Genomic DNA, 26,265 nt, shown 5'->3' with positions numbered 1-26,265 from the left:
CACAGAAATTCAATTAAAGGAACTGTTTGGAAAAGTAACTTTTAATTACTGACATTATGGAAGGAAATCATAATAATGAAGATAATGACGGCAGCCACGTTGACGTCATCACTTTAAAAACGACATGGAACCAGATTCTCCGTCATATACTATTACGTACACTAAAGTGAAACTTTTATTACATCGTCTCAAACTTTTTCGCATGTGTGTTGCATGTCGCATGACGGTCGGCCGCGGAGTAGGGATAAAGTGAAAGGCGCTCGTCAAGCAGCCAAGGCCAATATGGCGGCGGGTTCAATAAAAATATTAGTTGGGGATTTAGTATATTTTTATCCTTTCCCATTATCATTCCAATTTTCTAAGTATAAAATTAAGATTGATAAAGCGATTTTTTTACCCATAGGCAATGGAATATTATTCAAAAAATTTTTAGTTCAATGTCTATAATGTGAAAAAAGTTTCACTTTTACCGTGGTTTCATAAAACCACGCAATCCTTTTTTTTGTGTGATTGGAATCGTATGTTATTTTTCTACTCATAGGAGAGTAGACGTCACCTTGTTAACATCTACAGAAGTTCAATCTGTTTTCAAAAATAAATTACTGCAGAAATAGTGTGTAAAACTTTGTGAAGTGAACGTAAATGCTTAAATCAGTTCAGAAACTTTGTGAAAAAACGTTACAGTAAATTCGCTAAACAATGTTGTAAATGCAACCAAGTGCTCGGTGTCAAAACGATTATTTGTACTTCAAGAAACTTACAAATCAAGAAAAATTTAAAAAGAATTCAATGAGAAACTAGTGGAAGAATATACTTACAGAAAAAAGAAAGTTAAGTGCTTTATAAAATACTAGCGACCCGCCCTCGCTTCGCTTCGGAAACATTAAAACACACATGAAACAAAAAAAATAAATAAAAAAAAGTAGCCTATGTTCATCAAGGACAATGTCGGCTTCTAATGGAAAAAGAATTTTTCAAATCGGTCCAGTAGTTTCGGAGCCTATTCGAAACAAACAAACAAGCAAATCTTTCCTCTTTATAATATTAGTATAGATTCTTAGAATATCATAATCTCAAACATATTTATTATGTGTAAGCAAAGTCACAGTCCGATTTGAATTCAGCGCTATCTGTTGAGAGTCGAACAAAAACTCCAAAAGGAAGAGATGAGAGAAATTAAAAAAAATTTTACAAAGAGTATTAACAATAACATCAATGAAAAATCAACCCGATGATATGCAGGCGAAGTAAAATGTCCCTTAGAAATAAGGTGACACTCTACAAAACTTGCATACGCCCCGTCATGACCTATGCAAGTGTAGTGTTCGCTCACGCGGCCCGCATTCACTTAAAATCCTTCCAGATTATTCAATCCCGTTTTTGCAGGATAGCCGTCGGAGCCCCGTAGTTTGTCAGGAACGTCGACCTCCATGACGACTTGGACTTAGAGTCCCTCAGTAAGTATTTGCAGCCGGCGTCGATGCGCCACTTCGATAAAGCGGCACGACACGAGAACCCTCTCATCGTGGCCGCCGGTAACTACATTCCCGATCCTGCGGACAGAATGGAAAACAGTCGACGTCGCCCAAAACACGTCATCTCGGATCCTCCCGATCCACTAACGGTGCTTTTAGGTACTTCAAGCACCGGTCACCGTTCTCGTCGAACCCGTCGCTTGCGACGAAGGGCTCGACGAGCAAATTAACTCTCAGACACAGCCCACTGAGTTTCCGATCCGGTGGTAGATTCTGCGAAGCACGGCTCTCGCTAGGGTTCGTGTTAGCATCGTCGTCAGGTTTGAGCCCCGTGAGCTCACCTACAAACGTTAGGGCGAATCTGAAATAGCCTCTCAAGGCTATCAGCATAAGTAGGAAAAAATATATATATATGAAAAATTTAACGAAATGGATCTTAAGTACAAACACCTAGTTGACAAATTGAATATTCAAGAAAAACAAATAGATTACTTAGAGAGAGAAAACAAAAGGAGAAATTTAGTATTTTTCGGGATAGAAGAAGAAGGAAGAAGTTACTTCCAGCTTTATACAAAAGTAGCTTACATCTTAACGATGAACATGAAGTTATCTTGTGAGAAATACGATATAGAGAACGTTAAACGTATCGGTAGGAAGGGAAACAAAGTTAGGCCCATCATAGTAGCCCTTACCACATTAGGAAAAAAGATAGAGATCCTGAAAAATAGAAAATCTCTGGCAAGCACGTCATATTACATACAAGAAGATTATCCCAAAAAAGTTTTGGAGGTAAGAAAACCTTTAAAAGTTACAGTGGAAGAACTCAGACAGGAAGGAAAGGCTGCAATCATTAAATATGATATGTTAATAATTGCCACCCTCGCTTTCGGCTCGGGTGGCAAACACGCGGGATGGGATGTCCTTTTTTCCCGCGGTGCACATACTATTTTTTCTCCTACCAGGCCGAAAGTTCGTCGAGTACCGAGCCGGGATCCAGGGGAAGACCCCGGTGGGGTCTAGGGGCGAAGCCCTGGCGGTGGGTTACTCATACTCATAAAAAAACAATTTAACTGTTTTATAATTTTTAAATAAACTATTACTAATTAAATTAGAACTGTCTGATGAACTCATCTTTGTTTAATACTTCACTATTAAATTTTATTACCAACTTATTCTCAATCAACGGAAACGGAACAAGAGGATATCAAAATATTCTACGAAACTTTAGAAACAGCGCTAAGCCAGGCAGGCAGACATGTTCTTCTTATCGGCGACTTTAACGCTCAGGTAGGTCAAACAAGTACGAACGAAAATAGTCATGGGAAAACTCGGATACGGAAAACGAAGCGAGAGAGGGGAAAAGCTTGTGCAATATGCCTTGGAAATAAATTATCGATCATGAATACATTTTTTAAAGCCGGCCAGAAAAATCGTAAATGGACATGACGATGAAAGTACTAAAAATCAAGTAGATTTTATCCTATCGAACAAACCAAAAAAGATAAGGAAGTTAGATTTTCTCAATGCCTTACGAGGGCTGCACTAAAAGTATCGGGAATGGAATATTTCCACTGTTCCTGTCATATTAAAATCTTTTTAATTGAAAACTCCTTGGTTTTAAAAATCGAATACCATTTATTTATTTAAAAAAAGATTCTGGGTCTTGTCACGAAGTTTTGTCAAACTTCTCAAATATAATAAGTGTATAATCTATGGTCAAACTTGTTTAGTCGTTGAGAAAATGGAATTGACTCGAGAAAATTCAAGAGCGATGATTTATTATGACTTTCGAAGTGGTTTAACACAAAAACAGTGTGTTGACCGGATGATTTCTGCATTTGGTGATGAAGCCCCATCCAAAACCACAATTTATCGCTGGTTTGCTGAGTTTCAACGTGGACGTATCAAGCTCAGTGATGATCCCCGTCAAGGTCGTCCAAAAACTGCAGTCACCCAAGAAAACGTTGATGCTGTGCGTAAGCTGATTGAGGAAGATCGACATGTGACATACCGCGAAATTCAGGTAACTTTAGACATTGGCATGAGTCAAATACAAATATAACTATACTTGAGACCTTAGAACTTGTATCTCAAGATGGGTGGCGCATTTACGTTGTAGATGTCTATGGGCTCCAGTAACCACTTAACACCAGGTGGGCTGTGAGCTCGTCCAACCATGTAAGCAATAAAAAAAAAATGAACAATTAGGTGTAAAAAAGTTGTTTTCCCGATGGATACCGCATTCGCTCTGTGAAGAGCAAAAAGCGGCTCGCGTTACTTGGTGCGTCAGAACTCTCGAAAGATTCCACGCAGGATCCTCAAATGCTGTATACAACATTGTATCAGGTGACGAATCCTGTATATACGCGTACGAACCCGAAACAAAAAACCAGTCACGAGTTTGGGTGTTCGAAAATGAGTTAAAGCCAACAAAAATTGTTCGTTCACGGAGTGTTGCAAAAAAAAATGGTGGCCACGTTTGTCTCCAAAACCGGCCATGTTACAACTATTCCTCTTGAGGGACAAAGAACGGTTAATGCAGAATGGTATGCTAGCATTTCTTTGCCACAGGTCGTTTCTGAACTCCGTAAAGAGAACTGCAACCGCTGCATCCTCCTCCATCACGACAATGCGAGTTCTCACACCGCGCACAGAACAAAAGAGTTTTTAGAGCAAGAAAACAGAATTATTAGACCATCCGCCGTACAGCCCCGACCTAAGCCCTAATGATTCTATACTTTCCCTAAAATAAAGAATAAATTGCGTGGACAGAGATTTTCATCACCTGAAGAAGCTGTGGACGCCTACAAAACGGCCATTTTGGAGACCCCAACTTCCGAATGGAATGGTTGCTTCAATGATTGGTTCCATCGTATAGAAAAATGTGTCAAATTTCGCGGAGAATACTTTGAAAAGCAATAAATACATTTATAAATAGTAATGTTGTGTCACTTCGTTAATTCCCGAAATTTTCAGTGCCGCCTATGTAGGATTCAGATCAGACCATCGCCTCGTTAGAGCTACATACATGCTAAAAAAAGAACAGAAAATCAGAATAACATTTAAATCACAACCCAAATCTGATTGAAAACTATCAATAGCAGATTTAAGATGTTTTCTTTTTTTCTTGTTGCAATGCTTGCAGATCTTACTAGCTTGTGATCTTTTTCTTTTGGAGTTAGTTCTAGTTGGGTAAGAGCAATCCGAATCTAGTACGGATCCCTCAGTATCTATTCCAGAGTTAAAATCAATAGTTATTTCATTCGACACCTGGGGGCCGTAGCCCCCAGGGTCGTTCGGATCAAACATGAATACAAGCTAAGAAATTATAAGTATAACTTACCAAATCTACGAAGAAAATAATAATATGTGGATTAAATAGATACAAATATACTAAAATATTAACACTATATTACCCAACTGATCCAATTAACATCAAAAATTAATTTTAATTATAGAAAAACGACCAGCAAATCCGAAGTTGCCCGCGCTTTTTCCTGAATACTTTTAAAAACGCATATCATTTAAACTAATATGGTTGGGAGCTGGCAGCACCGCTATACGAATTGGGTTTTCGTGTTTCTATTCTAGACAATTCTAGTTTATGTGTAAAAATAATATTATCTATGTTTTCATTATCGAACTCTTTTTTCATTGTGCCGTTAGTGAACCTTTATTTTGTAAATAAATTGTTTATATAAACATTTATAGTTCAGTGGAAGCAAATCTTCTTTTTAAGTGTAACTATATCCGTAATCAATGCCCTACATTTTGATTAGAGGTAATTTGGCCTCTTACGGACACAAAAATCCTTGGCGCGTGTTAGTGTCTGGCTTGAAAGGTAAGTTGTTGACTGTTGACAATATTTCCAATAAGATGATAAGATAAAAGTTATAAACTGTTACTCCTTTCATGTTCAGGCAATATGCCCTTTTGTGTTGATTAGCTTTTATTCTTTCTTTTATCAATGAATTAAATGTTTTCGTAGCGGAAGATATAGAAGAACTCAAGAGATTTGCGTGCGGAGGTTACTGTGACAATTCCACAATAGTCTACTTACAACATCCCTGCGTTATACTGAGTGCTTTAGAAGTGAGTTATATAATAAAATTGATGACTCAACTTCTCTCCTTCACGGCAGTTTAGCCATACAACACTAATTAATTTACGTTACAGGTTTTGGGTTACAAAGTAGTTGCTTCTAGTTCAACAGCAGTTAAACAAGATTATAATGAGTATATGTGGACAATGAGAAAAGAGTTTTCTGAACCAGAACCTTCAATTATTGTTGAGCAAGACAACATCACCAATTTTAGTAAAGAAGCAATGCACTTGAGCAACTACCACTCAAATAAAGACGACGAAGTTTAAACATTACTTTACTTCAAAATAAAACTTGATTAAGGTATTAATAATATGGAATCAAAAGGCAGCCAGAATGTTTTGAGCAACTTGTTAAATGCACCAATTGCACCAATAACTGAAGATGGTGTTGTTTACATTGCAATAAAAGGTTCTTTACATGCAAATGACAGTTCTGTATTTGGACTAGGTGAAGAAGAAATAAAAGCTCTTACAAAAAAGTACCCAGGATCCGGAGTAGTTGTTAATGGTGTCTCCATTAAAGCTAATGTACTTGATGCTATAAACTCTTTAGCTCAACTTGGGTACAAGGTAGTAACAACCACGGGAGATACCGAAATTACTTGGACAATGCAACGTGAACTGTGAACTTTACATACATTATCAGATATATTTTACTTAGTACTGTTCAATAATTAACAATGTCACACAAAAATTGTGATCATAATAATTGTGCAATTGTTAGTACTAATTCCTCAGTATGTCAAACATTGACAGAAATGGATTGGGAGAGGGGCTTGTGGTATGCAGGTAAATTTGTAAACTTTTTTCCCCTTCAAAACTATTCCAATAAGTAAAATTTTCTCTATAGTGAAACTACCTCAAACTGATAACTGCAAGTGACAGATGACTTATTTGTGTAACATTTTTGCTATTGATATTTATATATATGCCATAATATGGTTTGTAGTGATGTAGAGCTGTTGCTGTAAGCTACAATCTGTTTGGGCATGTTTAATCACAAAACAGCTAACACAATTGTAATTTTTATAGCAGATATACCAATAATTGCTTGGGTCACAATATTTACTGTGATAAAAAGTATTGTATAAGTTAATTCAAATTACATATTGAGGGGTCAAATGTAGTCTGAGCTATTTGGTTTAAGCAACATTCATATGCAACATTTGTCTTTGTAGTCATAGTTACCGCCTTTGTAGTTACTATTTGCATCAACAATTAAACGTTTTTAATTGAATTTAGATTAAGTTTACCTCATTCTAATAACTGATGTTGTTTTTTTGTTTTGATATTTTTCCAAATTTTAAGCTTATGTAAGGTAAAAGCACTAATGCTAGACACTTTAAGGACAAATCAAACTTCATTCTCAATTATCAAATGTATTTATCAAAAATTATATTAAATCTTTTTTTTTACTGTTAGAGCTACATTTAGAGATCAATTTTTTCATATAAAATATTTCAATACTGTTGTAGTTTCTACAAAAAATTACAAACTTGTTAGTTCTGCCATAGACACTAAAAGATGACAGCATCGAAAATCAAATCCACCAAAAATTGACATCAGTTGGCACTAATAATAGACACGACTTTAACGTTAGTTTTATTATAAACAATTATAATCAATATTAAGATCATCAACTATTTACTTAACGCTATCTTGTAAATTATCTTTTCCTATTGGAAACCCTTGTTTGACCATAGCTTTTACCCATGTTACGAGTATTTTTTCTATATCTTTGGTTAAATAACAACTTCTTCCCATTTTACGCATAATAGGTGTCTTTCCCTTGACTTTATTTAATAAAGTTACTCGTGGAACTCCAAATTTCTTTGCCGCAGAAGCTGTCGGAACGCCCCCCCTCATATCCTGAACCAGGAAGGTCAAGTACTTGGGAGTCACCCTGGATGCATCCATGACATTCCACCCACATATAAAATCAGTCCGCGACCGTGCCGCTTTTATTCTCGGTAGACTACCCCATGATCTGTAAGCGGAGTAAAGTGTCCCTTCGGAACAAGGTGACACTTTACAAAGCTTACATAAGGCCGGTCATGACTTACGCGAGTGTGGTGTTTGCTCACGCGGCCCGTACACACATAGACACCCTCCAATCCCTACAATCTCGTTTTTGCAGGTTAGCAGTCGGAGCCCCGTGGTTCGTGAGGAACGTCGACTTACACGACGACTTGGACCTCGAACCGATCAAAAAATACATGAAGTCCGCGTCGGAACGTTACTTCGATAAGGCAATGCGTCATGATAATCGCCTTATCGTTGCCGCCGCTGACTACTCCCCGAATCCTGACCACGCAGGAGCCAGTCACCGTCGTCGCCTTAGACACCTCCTTACGGATCCAACAGATCCAATAACCCTTACATTAGACGCCTTCCGCTTTAACACTAGGAGTAGAGATCCCGGTAATGGTACTCGTCGAACTCTGCAAAGAGTTCAACCTAACCTAACGTGCAACCTAACCTAAGCATCAGCCCGTTGAGTTTCTCGCCGGATCTTCTCAGCGGGTCGCGATCCCGATCCGGTAGTAGATTCATTCGCGAAGCAGCTACTCTTGAGTTGTTAGGTCTCCCTTGGAGGCGCTCGGGTAGCTGTTAGCAAATCCCGCCCCTTCTGTCCTTGTGAAACTGGAAAGGCCTCAGGGCCACCAGTAAATCCTCAAACATATACATTCTTTTATGGCTTCTTCAATATTGGCTTCAGAGTATTGAAACATCCGACCCTTTACTGGTGGCATCGTGCTCGAAACTTAAGCTGAAATTAATTGATACTAATAGTTGACATCTAGTATACCCTAATAGTTGACACTGTCTTCGTTTAGTTAGACTAGTGTAAAATGAACGAAACTCAGATTGAAACTTTTGTTTTACAACATAAAGGCTGAATTTGAAGAAAATTAAGCTAACAAATTCAGTTCGATGTAACCCTAGTAGAAGACACACGTGTCATCTTTTAGGTTTTGATTCATTTTTGGTACTAATAGTAAACACCACTTAAAATTTGTACAAAAACAAACCAAAATAACAAGGAATTGGTCCTAATAAATCAATAATTTCATACATTTATAATATCGAAACCAACAGTAGCCAATAATTATAAATATAAGACAAAATCATACCTGTTAAAAGTCAGATGGCTTAAGGAATACGCTAAGAATTACGCGCAAAACGTCAACCTGCTCACATTGTTTGTTGTCAACTGATGCCAATTTGAAATTTGCTTCTAACACTGTACGCAAGCTTTTGAGAATGTATCATACATGGTACTAGGTGTCTTTAACATCAATAGCAATGTTATTTAAGTGTTTAGTTTCCTTATTAGACAAATTTTTTTTTTAAAGTGTCATCTTTTAGTTCAATGTCCAGCATTAGTGCTTTTACCTTAGTTATGTTCTTGCTGTATTGTTTCAAAAATGTCGCTTTAACCACATAAATAGCCTTTGTCCCTCATTATTTTCTTTCTGCAAAATTTCATCCAAATCCATTCAGTCATATTTTGTGACTGAACAAACTTTCACTTTTAAAATGGCCAATAATTAGTCATTTCTTAAAAGAACCTCTGTAATACCACAGGTACAACTAAGCTGTTGCCTATATATACACCTTAGTAAACAGAGCCCCTTCCAAAGCCACTCACTCCTTTCAAATCTAAATCAATACTGTGATTCTGAGTAGTAATGAATTGTAATTTAGTGAGACCTGTGCTAACCATTAGAGTTCTGATAATAGGATCATCTCAATCAATTCCCCTCCGCAGGGCATCAAACATTTGAGTTTATTTAAAATCAGTTTGTAATTGCTTCATAAATTAATTAACTTATTAATACATTTAGCATTTCATGGGGACAAAGACAGAGTTCAGTATTTGATTGACAAAGCAAACAATGCCAAAGAAATAGTCAATGCTCCTGACAATTCTGGCTACACAGCTTTACATTATGCTGCTCGCAGTGGACATTTGGACATCTGCAAAATATTGTTACAAAATGGGGCTAACATTAATGCAGTGACCCACGGAAAAGTGACATCTCTCCACAAAGCTGTAGCTGCAGGTATTTAGTGAAAATTTTTCTTCTTGGTTTTTTTCAGTTGGGTACCATGGGCAAGTTAGTGGGTTTTTATCAAATTTGTTGTGCCATATCTACAGGAATTGAAGCCCGATAAAGACGTCGTGACCTACGGGATAAGACAGGCGCTGCATTTGTATGTATCGATGCAACTGTGCCGGTGAACAATACCCAAGGGCAATTACCAATTGTATGATGAAATGCGTACTTAAATGTTCAAGATTGACTTTCACATTTACGACTTACGTAGGTAGGAGTGGGTATCACCATCCTGCCTATTTCTGTCGTGAGGTAGTGATGCGTTTCGGTTTGAAGGGTAAAGCAGCCTTTGTACTGAAAACTGAGACTTGGAACTCAGGTTTCAATGTGGTTACCTTGCTAGTAGTGTTTATGGGCTCCAGTGACCACTTAACACCAGGTAAAAACAATATATGTACACAAGTAGAAAGCAAAATTATTTTGGTAAGCTAATAGTTAATCACGAATACACAATTTACCGCTGGCAACTTGTAAACACCCTTCAGCCGGTTTTATACAAGACCGAGGTTGTCTGGCATCAGCAGTTTTATTTTATTTGATATGTATGAAGGGTAACTAGTGAATCTGCACTAGTACTAGTCTTTTGCAGCAACATGACATGATTTTTAATGAACTAAACTATGGATTTCATTGAATGTTTTCGTCATTGCAGACATTAACTATATTATGTATGATGTTAAATTACATTTTATTGGTGAGAGGGAAACTGCCTATTTCTTATATAGTGAGTTCATAAAATATTAGCTACATACAAAAGCAACATTTATTCATGCTTTACTTTACTTCCATTACTGTATTCCTGTTTCGGCTTCAAGAACAAATTCTGCACTCTGTATTATTAAAATGAAGATTTCTATGAACATTTAACTATTCTTAGTATTAAATTCAGATGAATATAATGTAAACTGCCTGTTAACAGTATGTAATGGTACTGTTACGAGTAATAAATAATTTTGAATTGCCAATACAAATGTCATAATATCTAAAATGGTATATTTATTTAATATTTATGTTAATTTTATACTAATGTATTATATTTTAGGTGAAGTGTTTGTAGTGAAATACTTAATACAATCTGGTGCGAAAATAGACTTGCAAGATAATGATGGCCAAACAGTTCTTCACAAGGCAGTTGAAAATAATAAATTGGACCTGATACCCATACTGCTTGATGCTTGCCCTGATCTCAAATTAATAAAAAACAATAAAGGACATTATGCTACTGAATTTATTTCATGAAAAAATCAAAATGAAAATTTGTAAGACCATCTAGACAAACTCTAATATTAGTCATTTCATTTTAAATAATATACATAGTTTAAATAAACTGTGATTTATGCTATGTTCATAAATAATAATATTGAGTACTATCACTTCTATTACTTAGATGTGTATCTTGTTTTGCATTTCAATTTTATGCTGTTAAATAATATTCTATTTTATTTTAGAAATTAATAAATAAATTACCTAATTTATGATTTTTATAAACTTGTTAGTACATTCATTTGCGAACTTTGTTATTATGATTTAAAAAAATCTGCATATTTATGTAGAAATATTTTTTTAAATAAATAAAACTAAGTATTTGTGAATGTATATTCGTAACTTTCTTAAATTATTTATTATAATTACTTAATAGGTTAGCTTTAAAACTTACATAATAGTTACATATTTCGCTCTTTTTAACTTAAATGTCTTTAAAACAAATATTTAATCTAAATGTCATATCATTTTTATAACATGTATTGAATTTAATTAGAACTTTTATCTTAATAGTACTAGTATACTTTTTAAATTCACAAGGATCCCCAACGATGATAAAAAACCTCAATAACGTAATCAAGTGTATCATAACAAACTGATTCAATTATTTCGAATATATATTATTTAATACTATGTATCACTAAGACTATGTTTACCCTATGAATGAGTTTAAATTATCATGTAGACACATTTGAGATCACACAAAAAATATTTTTTAATCACATACACTTTTGTAATATTTTAAATAAATTTAATACATACTATTAATTCCCGTAGATTTTTATTTCTCGGTATTTTTTATTCCCGTCACTCCTTTGTATAATTTTCAAAATCTATTAAGGCATTCAGGTTAGGCTTCTCATTCCTATTTATTTATTTCCCTTTATATCTCTGAATACCCTTAATGAATTGAGCAAACGTTTTAGTGCCCAATTTAATTAGAGTATACTTCTATTCCTTCAACAATATTGGTTAAAATATCTCAGATATCATACGTATTCTACATCAGTATTATTCATTAACAACAATACAATATAAAAGTTGGGCCATAAATACTGTTACAATAAAATAAAAAAATATTATTACTGGTGTAGAGTTAAAGTTTGAATTAGGAGTGGGTAATATCGGTTTTGCCGCGTATCGAATCGTATCTATATATCGAGGATCAATATCGGATATTGAATCTATATATTTTCCATGGAGTTAATAAGTACCTACAACTGGAGTGCTGTCTGATGCCGAGAAATCGGTCTCGAAAGAGAATACTTTTTGGTCGCGGTGTCCTTGTCTAATGTGGTGACCATATAAAATTTATTTATAGGATAAAATTATACACATGCATCAGTTTTGAATTTACCTTAAGTAATTCTGTGTAACCCTATGTAAATACAAAACACGTGCTTGCAACGTTTTATTTATGTAAATTCAATTCTAAACATTGCTTCGTCGTCATGGTGCCTTTTTTCGACGTTTTTTTTTTGGAAGTTGCTGCGTTGTCGAAAATCTAGCACTGAGTTTTATTACAAACATCATTACCTCAGTGCTATTACTTAAACTTCCTCAAACTCATGTTTAACGTCCGAATACTCAACCGCGACTTAAATATTATGTTGAACTTAATTACGCAATTCCTACTTTAGTGTACTGGCTAAGTGGGCCGTGCAAATTAATATTTGACACACTGAGTGAGACACTGCAACACACATGGTCTGCGCGTATCGGGTGCTCTTTTCCTACATTCACATCTTCAATTGATTTAAAATTACTTGTATTTTTACTTCTGTGCTATTATCATGACACGTGTATATTAAGTCTACTAGTTACATTTTAGGAAATAAAACACAATGGGTAATAAAATGAAATGAACTGAAATTCATTTATTTGTTATATGTAAACAATTAAATAACTCTTAAATGACAAGTCAATACACATAACACAATACACATAGTACTTGATCTCTATTTACAAAATATTGGTTATATTATTATTATTAAGTTCAGTAAATTTTCTGTAATCTTATAATATAACATTTCCTCTATTTATTTTTAAGTAAATTCTTTTTTTTCAACGAAATACATAATTTATTTTAATCAATATCTAAGTGGACCATGAGTATCATTAAAATTTCGCAATTTAAATTTCAATTCAATTAAAAATCGCCATTTTTCTTTAATAAATCTAAAATCGACTTTATATTTACAATCACTATTTCACGACTTTTAAGTTTTTGTTTCAATACCTTAACATCTTGTCGTAATTTTGCTTTTCTCGGGGTATTTTTTATTTCTTGCGTTTGAGTACTTGATTCTTCTTGTTTGACCTTTTTAAAGGACATTTTCCAGAAATTCCAAAGTCATATTTACTAGAAGATCCTCCTCGTTCGCTTAACGTCAGGCAAATGATATACATGCTTGCGTGCGACGCTATTCAATACAATAAAAAAAGTTCAAGAAATACCACGTGATGGCTCTTATAATATGAAAAATACATTGCAAAATTATAGTTTTCACGATTGTTTTTTCAAATTTAGTATATGACATAGATTAAGTACAATTTACAAGACAAATGGTATTAAATATTATAATGAGAAAATATATCTCACATTTTAAAAATATATGCTCACACTAGTAAAAATTTTATCAATGAATCTGACATATGGAAGGATATTCCACAAACTGGAGAGGATTCTCGCTTAAAACCACTTATATTAAAAGTGTTCACCATGATTACACGGAAACTTTCACGATTTTCGAAAAAAAAAACAAGCCACAAGCTGTATCAGTGCCATTTTAACTTCGCACTACAAACGTAAATAGACGCCATTTTTCTTTTAATCCATTCATAGCTCTTTTTCGGTGATGCCAACAATTAATCTGGCTTCCCACCAAATTCAACATGAAAACCATCAGAAATCTACGTACCTACCATAAAATTTTCCATTAAACAGAGTTCTTATTAATATAGAACAATATTTTTTTTGTTAATGAGCTTTATTAATATATGATGTTCTATTAAAAATCAATATATATCATATAATCAATACTTCTTATATAATTTATTTTAATAAATTGTCATCATCAGAAAATAAATTCACCATAACTTTGTACGTTTATGTTGAACCAATTTAATTTTTGACGTTGATGGAAATTCTAAATTGTCGCAATATTTTCTAGTTAAGTTTAAGTCACATCGTTTAAATAATATGTATTTAGATATATTATTGTCATAAAATGTTTAAAATCCTGTAAAGTGGATTGATTTTAACCTTTTCAATAATTTTCAACAACGCCCAAGCTACTAAAAAATCCACTAACCACTAAAAGCCATTTTTGATAACTAAGACGGGGGTCCAAATTCCGAGATTTTATGGAAAATCCTCTAAGCTAGCAACACTGCTTTTTGTTTGTAAAATGTGCGAGAGGGACACCACCACTTAATAATCATTCTCTTTTCAGACCGTTTTTCCTTACATCTTTTGCTATTTAAAAATAAACTTTAAGCCATAGAGATAAAGTATATTTTTAGTTTTTATGTCAAACGAAGTAAGCACTCCAGTTAGAATAGTAACTCTATGATATTTTCTGAATCTATATATTGATGGATGCTAGTAGATTTTCTCGATTCATGATATTTGAGATTTGAAACGATACGCTGATATAATATCGTAGTAGATATAGATTTAAGTCAACGTTATACGGTTGGTTTTCTGATATCAATTTATAATATGATCTTAAAGTAATAAAAAGAACATGAAAATAAAAATATCAAAAAAACTTTCCTTCATGCTTTTACCAGGCTTAGGACTGGCTACATTATTTTCAGTTTTTAGTATTTTGTGTCTTAATTTAAAATTACAAAATATACCAAAAGAGTGTAGATTTCAAAAGTTTAATACAAACACAAGAAATAAACTCAATTATTTGGATTCAACTAAAAATAGAAAAATGTGTACTTTAAAAATCAAACACAAAAAACTTTTAAGTATTTATAAACACTTGTTCAAAAATTCTAGTTCAAGGTCAAAGCGCGTGAAATTAAATTCAACGATGCAAATAGGCTATACTGCATTCAAGTTAGGGTCGAAAGTTGAAACTTCTTTCCTTAATTGTATCCTGCTGATACGCTAAGAATAATCTACAGACATATGGACTTAAATATAAGGTTTACAATTGTATGGATAATGCCTGTTTCTGTTTCATTCATCACATGATATCCCTATCGTGCGCTCACTCACTCTGGCCGATTCGATACGAACCAAACGAATATTGCTGATATTAACGAATCGGTACGATATGCCGATGCGCATCACATCGAGCAATATCGTGTATCGGCTGATATCGAAATATAGATTTCGATTCACGAATCGGTACGATATGGCGATGCGCATCACATCGAGCAATATCGTGTATCGGCTGATATCGATATATAGATTTCGTGCGGGGCGATATCGGATTCAACGATATTGCTGCGATATATAGATATTGAATCTATATACGATTTATATCACCCACTCCTAGTTTGAATGCAGTTGGAAAAGTGTTCAAATGACGCAAAGCGATGCGCAGGCGGTGGGGATATTTTGGTGTTCCGGTAAATTTAGAATAGAGCCTGAATCGGAGAATACAAAAATCATGACTCACCTGATCTCAAACTCCTCATCCACTTCAACGGTAGGTTTACTGAATGATTTTTATGACGGCGAACGGAAGGCGAGCACTTTACAATAATGCGATAGCCATGGATATAAGCGAATTTAAATTCCATATTGCGCGTATAGAAGCGGGGAATCGAGTATAAAGTTCCAAATTTAAAATTATATTTTTAGTGGCCCTTTCCACACATTCAAGGAGGATTCGTGGGATTCCAAAGACGTCGGCGATATGTGTGTGAACTCTTAAATTCAAAACTATTAAAAGCAAAAAGGCGCTCATTCAATAAATTTCCAATTCTATTTGCAACCAGTCACATAAATTTTCATTGTTTTCCCATTTTAGTGATAATTTTTATTAAATATTCTTGTAATATTAATAAGTGGGGCAACGCAGAGAACAGAAATACACAAATTATAGCTTTACACAAAGAAGTTCCGGAGCACAATGAAATTTTGAAAACTTTCTATTTGCTTGATATTATTCGAATGTTTGTATATCGAGCTATTGATAGGTTCAAAGACGACAAAAGGAAGACTTTCCATCGACCAGGTATTTTTGCTGGTAGGCAGACAGTCCTGATGTTGTTGTTAAGTACTCGTGCATTTGCAAACATACCTTGAAAACGAGGTTTCAGGTTTTTGTCAAATATCTTCTATCGCATGATAGCTACCGCTATAATTATGCCCTTGTAATAAACTCTCCGTCAAGTGGTTACCAGAGTCCATAGACCACACGATGTGAAATTATGTGGCACCCACTTTGAGACTAGAAGCCGAAGTATCGATGTATAGTGACTGTCTCACTCTTTAAACCCAAACCGTTCCTCCCGTACATCCAACACTACTAATTTACCGAATTCGATTTTTAATAACGATATCATGTTACTTCTTCATTGTGAAAGGCGTTATTGAATAAATTTATTTATCTATATACCTACATATTAAAATTGGTGCCTGTCAGAGAATTTCAACAGCAACACAGTTATATCATTCGATAAGAAAACATCAGGCGACTTCCCCTGTAATTATTGGAAGACGGTCGTTAACGCGAACCTAAATTCTGTACTTTGTCGAATACAAATTAATTGAGTTTTTCAACTCGGTAACAAAATTTACCGATGGATATTGAAACTCCCGATGATCCTGGTAGAAACGATTATTTGCAATGAAACTATCTATATATTCCACGTAGAGCTACACGACAAAACACGAAATGTGTCGGGAAACTACACCTCCGACTCGGCACATGCTGCAGTCAACATTCTAGACACACGTCCTAACGGATACATCAGATCCAACAACCCTTGCATTAGACGCCTTCAGCTCTAACGCTAAGAGGGACCCCCGTACTCGTCGAACTCGGCAGAGTTGGATGTGCAACCTAACCTAAACATCAGCCTGCGTTTCTCGCCGGATCTTCTCTGTGGGTCGCCTTTTCCATCACTGCTCTTGTTAGGCTTGTATTATCAACGCCCCCAGGTTTGAGCTCCGAGAGCTCACTTACTCATTAGGTTACGCTGGCATAGCCTCTCAAGCCTACCAGCTCGGGTAGGAAAAAAAAACGTTCATCCCAAAAATAAATAAAAAGCAATAAATAATATCCCCCCTTACTACATACGTACTTAACTAGATAAATTACATATTAAGGATTAAGTCAATGAAATACTTTGATAGCATTCGAATGGCAATTCGAACATCATCGTCAGTTTGCCCTGTCAATTTCACAGCCACAGCAAAAAGCCATTAAAATGAAAAAAACAATGTTCAATGTAACATATTGATCTATTTTATTACATTGTAGCATTTAAGAAAATGTATTTCAAATATAATTAAATCACTAATTACATTACGATAAAAGTTCAGAAACGTTCAACGTATTTTTTTTTATATTTAATGTAAGTTCTGTTTGAGATTGCTTAGCTAATTTAGTCTTTGCCATAGACTATATACAACATTCCTTCCAAAATGCACACTCAATTTTAGTCTACATTTAATATTTCATACTACTTATTCGAGCCCCTCGTCTTCCATCATGAGGAACCTTTTTAAACCAAGTGCACACTCGATTTTAGTCTACATTTAATATTTCATACTACTTATTCGAGCCCCTCGTCTTCCATCATGAGGAACCTTTTTAAACCACGGGGTAAAGGTAACGTGGCCACAAAACGAAATAATTTATTACTTTTACACATACGCCTTATTGTTATCCTACAATAATCTGATAATGTCAAGGGCTGTTTACAAGTCTGTTGTACCCAATTTGTAGTGCATGTTGATTTAGTAGTAATACTAGGATCTTGAGGTATCACGTAATGCCCCGCCTTGAGCAACATCCGCGCTAAAACGTGCGTCTCTCTCCTGCTAGCTATTGACAAATTGTCCAAACCGCATGAATGTAAATCACACGTATTAACATCGGCTCCATACCGAATCAACAAAATTGCGGCATGATCCCTGAAAACAAAAAAAAATATAAAAATATACTCCAAAACCAATACATGTTAATGAGGGTGCTGCTAATGGACAAATTATCAGAAATACACTTGATTTTTTCACTTACTTTTGTAGCAAAAGAGCTCTGTTTAAAGCTGTGTCGCCTATTAATGTAATAGCGTTCATATCTATATTATAATCCAATAAACATTTCAATAGAACTTCAAAATGTTCAGGTGATTCCACGCTTTCAACTGCTATATGTAATGCATTAGCACCCGTGATATTGTTGCAAGAGTTTACATTAGCACCTAGAAAAATACATTTATTTAAAGATTGACCAAAATACCACAAGCGCAATTCTATTCGAATGTTTTAATTAAAAAAAAGACGAGCTTTATAATTTTAACATAACAGCAACGTAAAAGACTTCATCAGTTTGTCATAAAATTATCAAGACGATATAATTTTCGATATAAACATAGCCGGGTTTCACTAGTAATTCAAGATACCTTTCTCAAGCAATAATCTAGCAACTGAAGGCTGCGATAATCTTGCCGCCAAAAGTAGGGGTGTGTCCCCATTGTCATTGTGTAGATTTATACCTCCACCGATTTTAGTTAGCATCTTAACTATAGGTTCCTGAAATATGAAGTATGTTGCATCAGCTAAATATAGATTTCAATACGATAAATAGACTATTAATGACTTATATTTTACCTGTCTTTGTATAATTGCATTATGCAAAAGTCTATGCGAGTGTGTGATGCGAGCGCCTGCTAATAGTAAAATTTCGACAACCGTCGTATATCTTTGCCATACTGCTTCACATAGGGGTGTATAACCTTAAATGAGCGATTTTTTTATTTGTTACTTAACAATTAATAATTAGAAATGAATAAAATTCAGAAAAAATGCCTAATCATTGCCTTTAAAAAAAATGAGTTAGTTTGATGATTTTGTTTTTTTATATGGATGAAGGATTGCTCGTGGCCCAGGAGCCTTTGCAGTTTCGCCAGGACAGGTGGGCAAGCCAGGAGGGACGAGATATTGTGAATGGAGGGATATTTTTCATCATCTGTTATTTTTCAAGATCGAATATGTGTACTGATCGACAGTCCCCAAGAATAATGTCGTAGGTATATATCACAGCAAAATTTCTGTGTTGAAAGAAAAAACGAAGGTTTTAATAGCATATATGTACTCTCGGGAATTATTGTTTATTTATTTACATGTCTCTTTTTTATTTTACTGCGGATTAAAATAATATAGCAATCTCACATACAACTTCATTATTCAGTTTTTGTGTCAAGGTAATAATATTCATACGATCATGCGGCATACTTGTAGGGTTTGTTTCATGACTATTGATTTTGTTTCACTATTATCACAAGAGATCTGCAAGATTACTAATTAAATGGAACTACAAAACGTCAAGTTTTATTTTGGTTATCTTCAGTAAATATAGTTATACCAGTCAATAATTATATTAAAAATGTCTACAATCATCTAAACAATGTTGCGAGAAAGCTGCACACTAGCACCAAGACTGTTCGTCCGATCTTTTTAAAACTGAGTGCTTAGTTTCTTTATTCTTTAATTAATGTTTTTTTAGGCTTTCGAAGTCAGATGAACATTCGACTTATCTAATGAATGAATGAATGAATGATTTATTTTATTTTATTTCAGACAACAATAAGTCCATATGTGTACATAGTATCATTGAAACATACTCAAAATTAACAAAACCAATCAAATAAAAAAGCTACATTTATTAAAAGTCGAGGCTGGTCGAGGCGATTCGTTGTACTTACCTCGCTTTTGTGGTAATCTACCCTGTTTATACATTTTAAGAAAATAATCTTTATAGTTTTTGTTAAATAATTGTCACAGCACCGCATGTCGTTACTATAAATTATTGTCATGTACTGCACGATCTGAATTAATTATAACTATTTTAATGTTCTCATTTAAGTGAATTTATGTAATTCTTTTGAAAATAAAGAATATCTTTAACCCGGAAAGTAATTATCAGTTGAATACATTTCAAATATTCTATTCAACTGATACTTACTTCGAACCAACCATTATTTATTGTCTCTCCCGATTAGGCGCGTCGACACCTCCGCCTCCGCCATTCGCCCAATCACGATGTTCGACCAGCCCATACCGTGGGCCCCGAAGGTCAAATACTTAGCCGTCACCTTCGACAGTAGGATGACATTCCGCCCCCATATTAAGACGGTATGCGACCGTGCCGCCTTCATTCTAGGACGTCTCTACCCGATGATATGTAGGCGAAGTAAAATGTCCCTTAGAAATAAGGTGACACTCTACAAAACTTACATACGCCCCGTCATGACCTATGCAAGTGTAGTGTTCGCTCACGCGGCCCGCACTCACTTAAAATCTTTCCAAATTATTCAATCCCGTTTTTGCAGGATAGCCGTTGGAGCCCCGTGGTTCGTCAGGAACGTCGACCTCCATGACGATCTGGACTTAAGAGTCCATCAGTAAGTATCTACAGTCGGCGTCGATGCGCCACTTCGATAAAGCGGCACGACACGAGAACCCTCTCATCGTGGCCGCCGGTAACTACATTCCCGATCCTGCGGACAGAATGGAAAGCAGTCGACGTCGCCCAAAACACGTCATCTCGGATCCTCCCGATCCACTAACGGTGCTTCTAGGTACTTCAAACACCGGTCACCGTCCTCGTCGAACCCGTCGCTTGCGACGAAAGGCTCGACGAGTAAATTAACTCTCAGACACAGCCCACTGAGTTTCTCGCCGGATCTTCTCAGTGGGTCGCGTTTCCGATCCGGTGGTAGATTCTGCGAAGCACGGCTCTTGCTAAGGTTCGTGTTAGCATCGTCGTCAGGTTTGAGCTCCGTGAGCTCACCTACTAGTTACGGTTACGCTGGAATAGCCGCTCCAGGCTACCAGTTTAGTTAGGAAAAAAAAAAAAAAAACATTATTATTATTATTATTATTTAATCGGCAAGTGAACCATGGTACAATGGTTCAAGCACCGACAGTCATAACAGTCTGTTAATGCCTTCAGGGTACTGTTAGAGCTAACCCGGACCCGGCGAATCAGGGATGTGCACCTTTTCCGCGTGGTGGGGGAATATCGTCATTCGTGGAGATCGACAATGTTACCAGCAAGGCCATGTCTACTCCGATCTTATTAAGCACGAAAATGTGGCAATATAGCTCTTATGTTCAATTCAAATATAATATAGAATAAGTTTTGTTGATATATAAAAATAGAAAATATCCAATAGTACAATAATGAAGAAATCATCACATACCATGAATTTCTTCACCATTAACATTGGCTCCGCTATGAATTAGGTATTTGACAACATCACAGTGGCCCCTTCCTGCTGCTAGATATAATGCAGTTCTTTCAGCTGTGTCTCTTGCTTCTAAAAGTGCTCCATTACTGACTAATAATTTAACCTGTAACATATGAAAATGGAATAAGGATCAATTTTCAAAACTGTATTTAATTAATGGTTGGACAATTACTGAAAACGAACAATGTACATATTTCAATACAAATGTAGTAGATATAAATTTTATCAACAAAACGCGCAAATATGTCATCTAGCGTTGATGACGTCACAACCGTCCGCAATACGCTCTATTAATGCCATTAGATCAGGGGTTCCCAAACTTATTTTGTCTACTACCCACATTGAAAAATTATTTTTTAGTGCGGCCATTTTTTCACCTACTTATAAGCCACTATAGCAAAAGCTCAGTTGGTGTCTAAGAGTCCACCTAGATGAAATCACAAATCGCCTCCCAAGCCCCCCTCTACACAACGCCCCTATTTTTTTTGGGTCTCTTACGCCCTTTGGGTCTGCAGCGCCGACAAGGGGGCGTTATCGCCCTCTTTGGGAAAGGCTGCATTAAATAGAATAAATAAGTCTCAATAATGTATAAGTAATTGTCATTGTCAAACAAATGCTTTCTCATGTGTTTAAAAGTTTTTCAGATGCTTTAGTTTACCTAATGCCTATATAATATTATAGCTTTTTATGCATCGTGTTTTCAGCTATTGATGAAGCCATGTATCATACAAATCACCTGATGTAAGTGGTAACCAGAGCCCATCAGCATCTCAGTATGTAATGGTACTCCAAAATGCCACTTTGAAGGTTTTATTTCTATTACACATGCCCTTAATGTGTACAAATGTAATTAGAAAAGAAACTAAATGAAACGAAACGTAATGAGAATGTACGAGAAACATTAAATTTTAAATACGCATCCAAACTGGCTATTTTAATGAAAGATAAATTTTCAATCAAATTGCACCACATGAAAATTTAGGTTTGATAAACTGGAAGTGTTTAGTTTATGACCACAACAGAAGTTTAATCATTAATTTTCTAAATGAATTTACTATGTAGAAGCAATTATTTTCTTGAGGTTTCAAATATTTAGTGAATTAATATAACTTGACTTACAATATCTAAAAATCCTCTTGAAGATGCAAAGTGTAATGGAGTCATTTTTTCGTGAGTTTTGTAGTTTACATTACTTCCAGCAGCAATAAGTAGTCTCACAATTTCTATATGATTCTTAACAACTGCTACATGTAAAGGTGTCAGGCCATCACTTGCTGTAACATCTATTTTACATCCTAAAATAAGTTATTAATAAATACAATTTACATATGACTCAATGTTAAATTTGACATTGTTCGAAACAAAATATAGTAAATAAAAATATATATTAATCATATAAATAAATAATAAAAAATAAATATTTTGATACATTCTTATATGCCAAATAATGCACAATTAAGAATATCAATGGCAAATTGATTTAAATCATAGTTGACTAAAACTTCACTAACCAGCTTCTATTAAAAGCTTTGCAGTATCAATATGTCCCTGTTCTGAAGCATAATGTAGGGCAGTTCTCATAAAGGCATCTTGCTGGTCTATGCCATTAGTTACTTTTGAAGCTGATGCTATTGCAGCCCCTGTGGATTCTAATATTGCTGCATACCACCTAAAAAAATTAATCAATTTTCAGTTAAAAAAATATTATTATTATGTGATTAATCACTAATATAGTATTTTAAAGCAGATTTCATGAGTGTTCCTGAGCACGTGGAGTGACACTACAGATTCACAATTGTATGATACTCTTACATTCAAGACAGTCACTAAAAACTACTTACTCTATTAATTAATAAATAAAAAGTAAAATCACAAATTATGTCTAACATTACACAGATAATACTGGAAAAAAAGGAATATGTCCAGTTACCCATGCACAGTATGCACTTTTGACCCAGGAACATCACACATACCTCACATATGAGATTGTGGTTTTGCAATTATATGTTGTACACTACTAAGTGTTTCCATAATTTACCTGCCTGTAAACCAATGTTTACAATATTGATGGCATGGGATTATTCACTCATCAAAAATACTTGCTCATCTACCAGCTTCAGATAAAATAAAAAATAAGAATTGCGTACATAATTGTGAAATAAGTACACACTTATACATTGATGACCATGTTTCATCTTCACTGGTAGTTGGAGCAGTATTGCCTATATCTTCATCCCACTCCAAGTCTGCTTGAGGTGAAGGAGTCATAGATGATGAGCTTTTCGGAGATTTCAAACTAGGAACGCGTGTTTCATCACTACTACTTCCGTCGTTGTGTATAAACACAAAATATCCTTTATTTTTTTCAATTTGTCCAGTGTGAGATAAATCTAATTTTTCACATTTTCCTACACTATAATCTTTGATTTTTTTCTCATTAATGTTTTTAAATTTCACAACTGTTTCACTTATTTGTCCATCATGTTTGAACTTTCTTTTATGGCATTTTAACGTCCTTTTTCTTGAAGGTGCTTGGTTATTCTTACTTTGTGGTGTTTTGCTGGCTGTTATGAGAAGTTTCATTACGTCAACATTTCCTGTGTTAGCAGCTTCGCCTAAGCATGTCTTTCCACGACTTGCTGTCTTATTTGGATTAGCCCCTGTATTTAAATGAAAACAAGTAATTAATATAGTTCACATAGGTATGTAATTTATTAGTTTAATTTGTAACTGTCGATATTTAATGCACAAACTTTAAGCTACTGATCAGTAAACTTAACGGTTGCTTTCGTTTTTAATCGAGTTACAAAAATCTAATATCTTGAGATACCTAAATACCTTTTGATAATAAGTGCGAGATTGAGCCCTGATCTTCAAGAAGGATAGCTTGAAATAAAGCTTCTTCTAAAGAATTTTCCATTTTGTTATAAGGAACACGAAATCTTGCTTTAATTTCCTTTTATATTTTTATATTAGACTGTAATCACGTAGGTATTTAATTACTTTATTGAACTTTATTCGGATTTAATTTATTATGTGTATACTCTATGTTCCCTACCCCTACGACAGTACATAAGGACATACGACTAGCAGTGTGACCATCTCTTAGCTTCAGATCCTGCCATAATTTAGTTGAAAACCTGCCCAATCCTGCCAAAGTCTGTGGTATTTTATATAAATTATAATTTGCGTAATTACTGGTGGTAGGACCTCTTGTGAGTCCGCGCGGGTAGGTACCATCACCCTGCCTATTTCTGCCGTGAAGCAGTAATGCGTTTCGGTTTGAAGGGTGGGGCAGCCGTTGACAGATTTTAGAACTTATATCTCAAGGTGAGTGGCGCATTTACGTTGTAGATGTCCATGGGCTTGAGTAACCACTTAACACCAGGTGGGCTGTGAGCTCGTCCACCCAGGGTATGGGGAAATCCCCTACATGCTCACGAAGTATCTTCAGGGTTGTCTTTTTTACATTTTATTGTGTTGCCATAAGGAAATTTATTTTCTTTATCCCAATACTGCCAAAAAAACTGCCAGAAGCTAAAATAAGAGTCCAATCCTGCCAAAATGACAGGATCCTGCCACATATGGTCACACTGCTGACTAGATCCAAATGCTATAGGTACCCGAAATTGGGGTGATTAGGGATTGAGAGGTGAATGAGGAAAAAACCAGGAAAATCTTTCGACACTCAATATTAGTTTTATATTCGTTGCAAAATCTTCCATTTTTTGTAGTTTAATAGTAGAATGTTGAAAGTTCACAAAACAACTCTGAATATGCATGATAAAAGCTGCTAACTTTTAAAAAATTGCATAACTTCTTGTGGTGGTAATTATTTTAGTGCTTAACTTTGCTCTCTTCAACGGCGGATTCAGAAAGGGGGGGGGGGGTGTCATGGGGGTCATGACTCCCCCTGAGCTGGTTCCAGATAGACCACTAATTGAATTATTTATATTTTATTTATATATAGGTTGGGGAAAATTTTCTTCGCATTTTTTAAGAAAATTCACAACATTTTTTAATATAGTTTATTCACATTTAACTAGAGTATGTAGGTACCATTTTGTTCGATAACTTTTTGCCATCTTGTAGGTAGGGACATGATCCCATTGTTATAGAAGTTTTGGGGCTTCTGATCAAAATACCGCGACAATTGGCTTTGGCAGTCCTCTCGTGATGTTAACCTGACACTGCCTAAAGAACTCTAGAGAAAGAGACCGAAACAGGTGGAAATCTGAAGATGCAAGGTCAGGACTATACGGCGGATGCATTAACACCTCCCAGTCAAGCTCTCTAAATTTTTGCTGAGTGACTAAAGATGTGTGAGGTCTAGCGTTATCATGATGGAAAACCACACCCCTTCTGTTGATTAATTCCGGCCGCTTTCTCTCAACTTCTTGACTTAATCTCATCAGTTGTTCGCAGTAGAGTTCAGAATCGATGGTCCTGCTTGGTGGTAACAGCTTGTGGCGTTTACGTATATTGGAGTTAATAGTATAGAAACTCCTTATCAAAAGAAAACATATACATAGAAAGCAGTAACAAGAGGTGTCACAAGAATAAGTAAAAAATATCGGTCACTTCGTGAAGTAAAATAAAATAAGAAAACTGTGATTTCGATAGTAAATTCTAAAACATCGACGTAACTAATACTAATATATAAAAGTGTGTTAGTATATTATTTCGTAACAACCACGCTCTGCTACTGTGGTTTTAGGAAGCGTAGGGTGTTAAAACTGAATAATAGTTCCCACAGGTTTATACAGTTTATTTGTTATTTTAACACAATAATAGTCAACACCACAAGAAGGAATATAAGCACACGAGAAAGCAACAAAGCTGAAGTTAGATAG

The 26,265-nt window shown here is 35.1% G+C and overlaps 5 protein-coding genes across 5 annotated transcripts; 4 read left to right on the top strand and 1 right to left on the bottom strand.

Moving 5' to 3' along the window:
- The first annotated feature begins 1,904 nt into the window (after positions 1-1,904).
- LOC119628438 (uncharacterized) lies at positions 1,905-3,021 on the top strand. The gene is made up of 2 exons (XM_038010564.1): positions 1,905-2,264; positions 2,893-3,021. Exons 1-2 carry the CDS (start codon positions 1,905-1,907, stop codon positions 3,019-3,021), a joined length of 489 nt encoding a protein of 162 aa, XP_037866492.1.
- Positions 3,022-5,011: 1,990 nt separating this feature from the next.
- LOC110384700 (uncharacterized) lies at positions 5,012-11,731 on the top strand. The gene is made up of 4 exons (XM_021348825.2): positions 5,012-5,316; positions 5,464-5,567; positions 5,652-6,897; positions 8,981-11,731. The coding sequence occupies exons 1-3, from the start codon at positions 5,235-5,237 to the stop codon at positions 5,844-5,846; spliced, it is 381 nt and encodes a 126-aa protein (XP_021204500.1). The 5' UTR covers positions 5,012-5,234; the 3' UTR covers positions 5,847-6,897; positions 8,981-11,731.
- Positions 5,892-11,731, top strand: LOC134198654 (uncharacterized). Its single transcript, XM_062668224.1, has 2 exons — positions 5,892-6,897; positions 8,981-11,731. Exon 1 carries the CDS (start codon positions 5,892-5,894, stop codon positions 6,204-6,206), a length of 315 nt encoding a protein of 104 aa, XP_062524208.1. The 3' UTR covers positions 6,207-6,897; positions 8,981-11,731.
- Positions 6,226-11,731, top strand: LOC101744846 (ankyrin repeat domain-containing protein 39). The gene is made up of 3 exons (XM_012691427.4): positions 6,226-6,368; positions 9,428-9,646; positions 10,743-11,731. Exons 1-3 carry the CDS (start codon positions 6,260-6,262, stop codon positions 10,937-10,939), a joined length of 525 nt encoding a protein of 174 aa, XP_012546881.3. The 5' UTR covers positions 6,226-6,259; the 3' UTR covers positions 10,940-11,731.
- Positions 11,732-12,812: 1,081 nt separating this feature from the next.
- On the bottom strand, positions 12,813-24,507 carry LOC101744558 (ankyrin-3). The gene is made up of 9 exons (XM_004927381.4): positions 24,251-24,507; positions 23,583-24,072; positions 22,924-23,081; positions 22,532-22,707; positions 21,365-21,515; positions 18,771-18,895; positions 18,563-18,692; positions 18,178-18,361; positions 12,813-18,071 (listed from the first exon to the last, which is right to left on the bottom strand). The coding sequence occupies exons 1-9, from the start codon at positions 24,330-24,332 to the stop codon at positions 17,711-17,713; spliced, it is 1,857 nt and encodes a 618-aa protein (XP_004927438.1). The 5' UTR covers positions 24,333-24,507; the 3' UTR covers positions 12,813-17,710.
- Positions 24,508-26,265: the final 1,758 nt, after the last annotated feature.

Source organism: Bombyx mori, chromosome 4 (assembly GCF_030269925.1).
Source record: "Bombyx mori chromosome 4, ASM3026992v2".
Taxonomy (NCBI): Eukaryota; Metazoa; Arthropoda; class Insecta; order Lepidoptera; family Bombycidae; genus Bombyx; species Bombyx mori.
The sequence above is the reverse complement of the archived record's forward strand: the minus strand, read 5'-3'. Positions and strand labels throughout refer to the sequence as shown.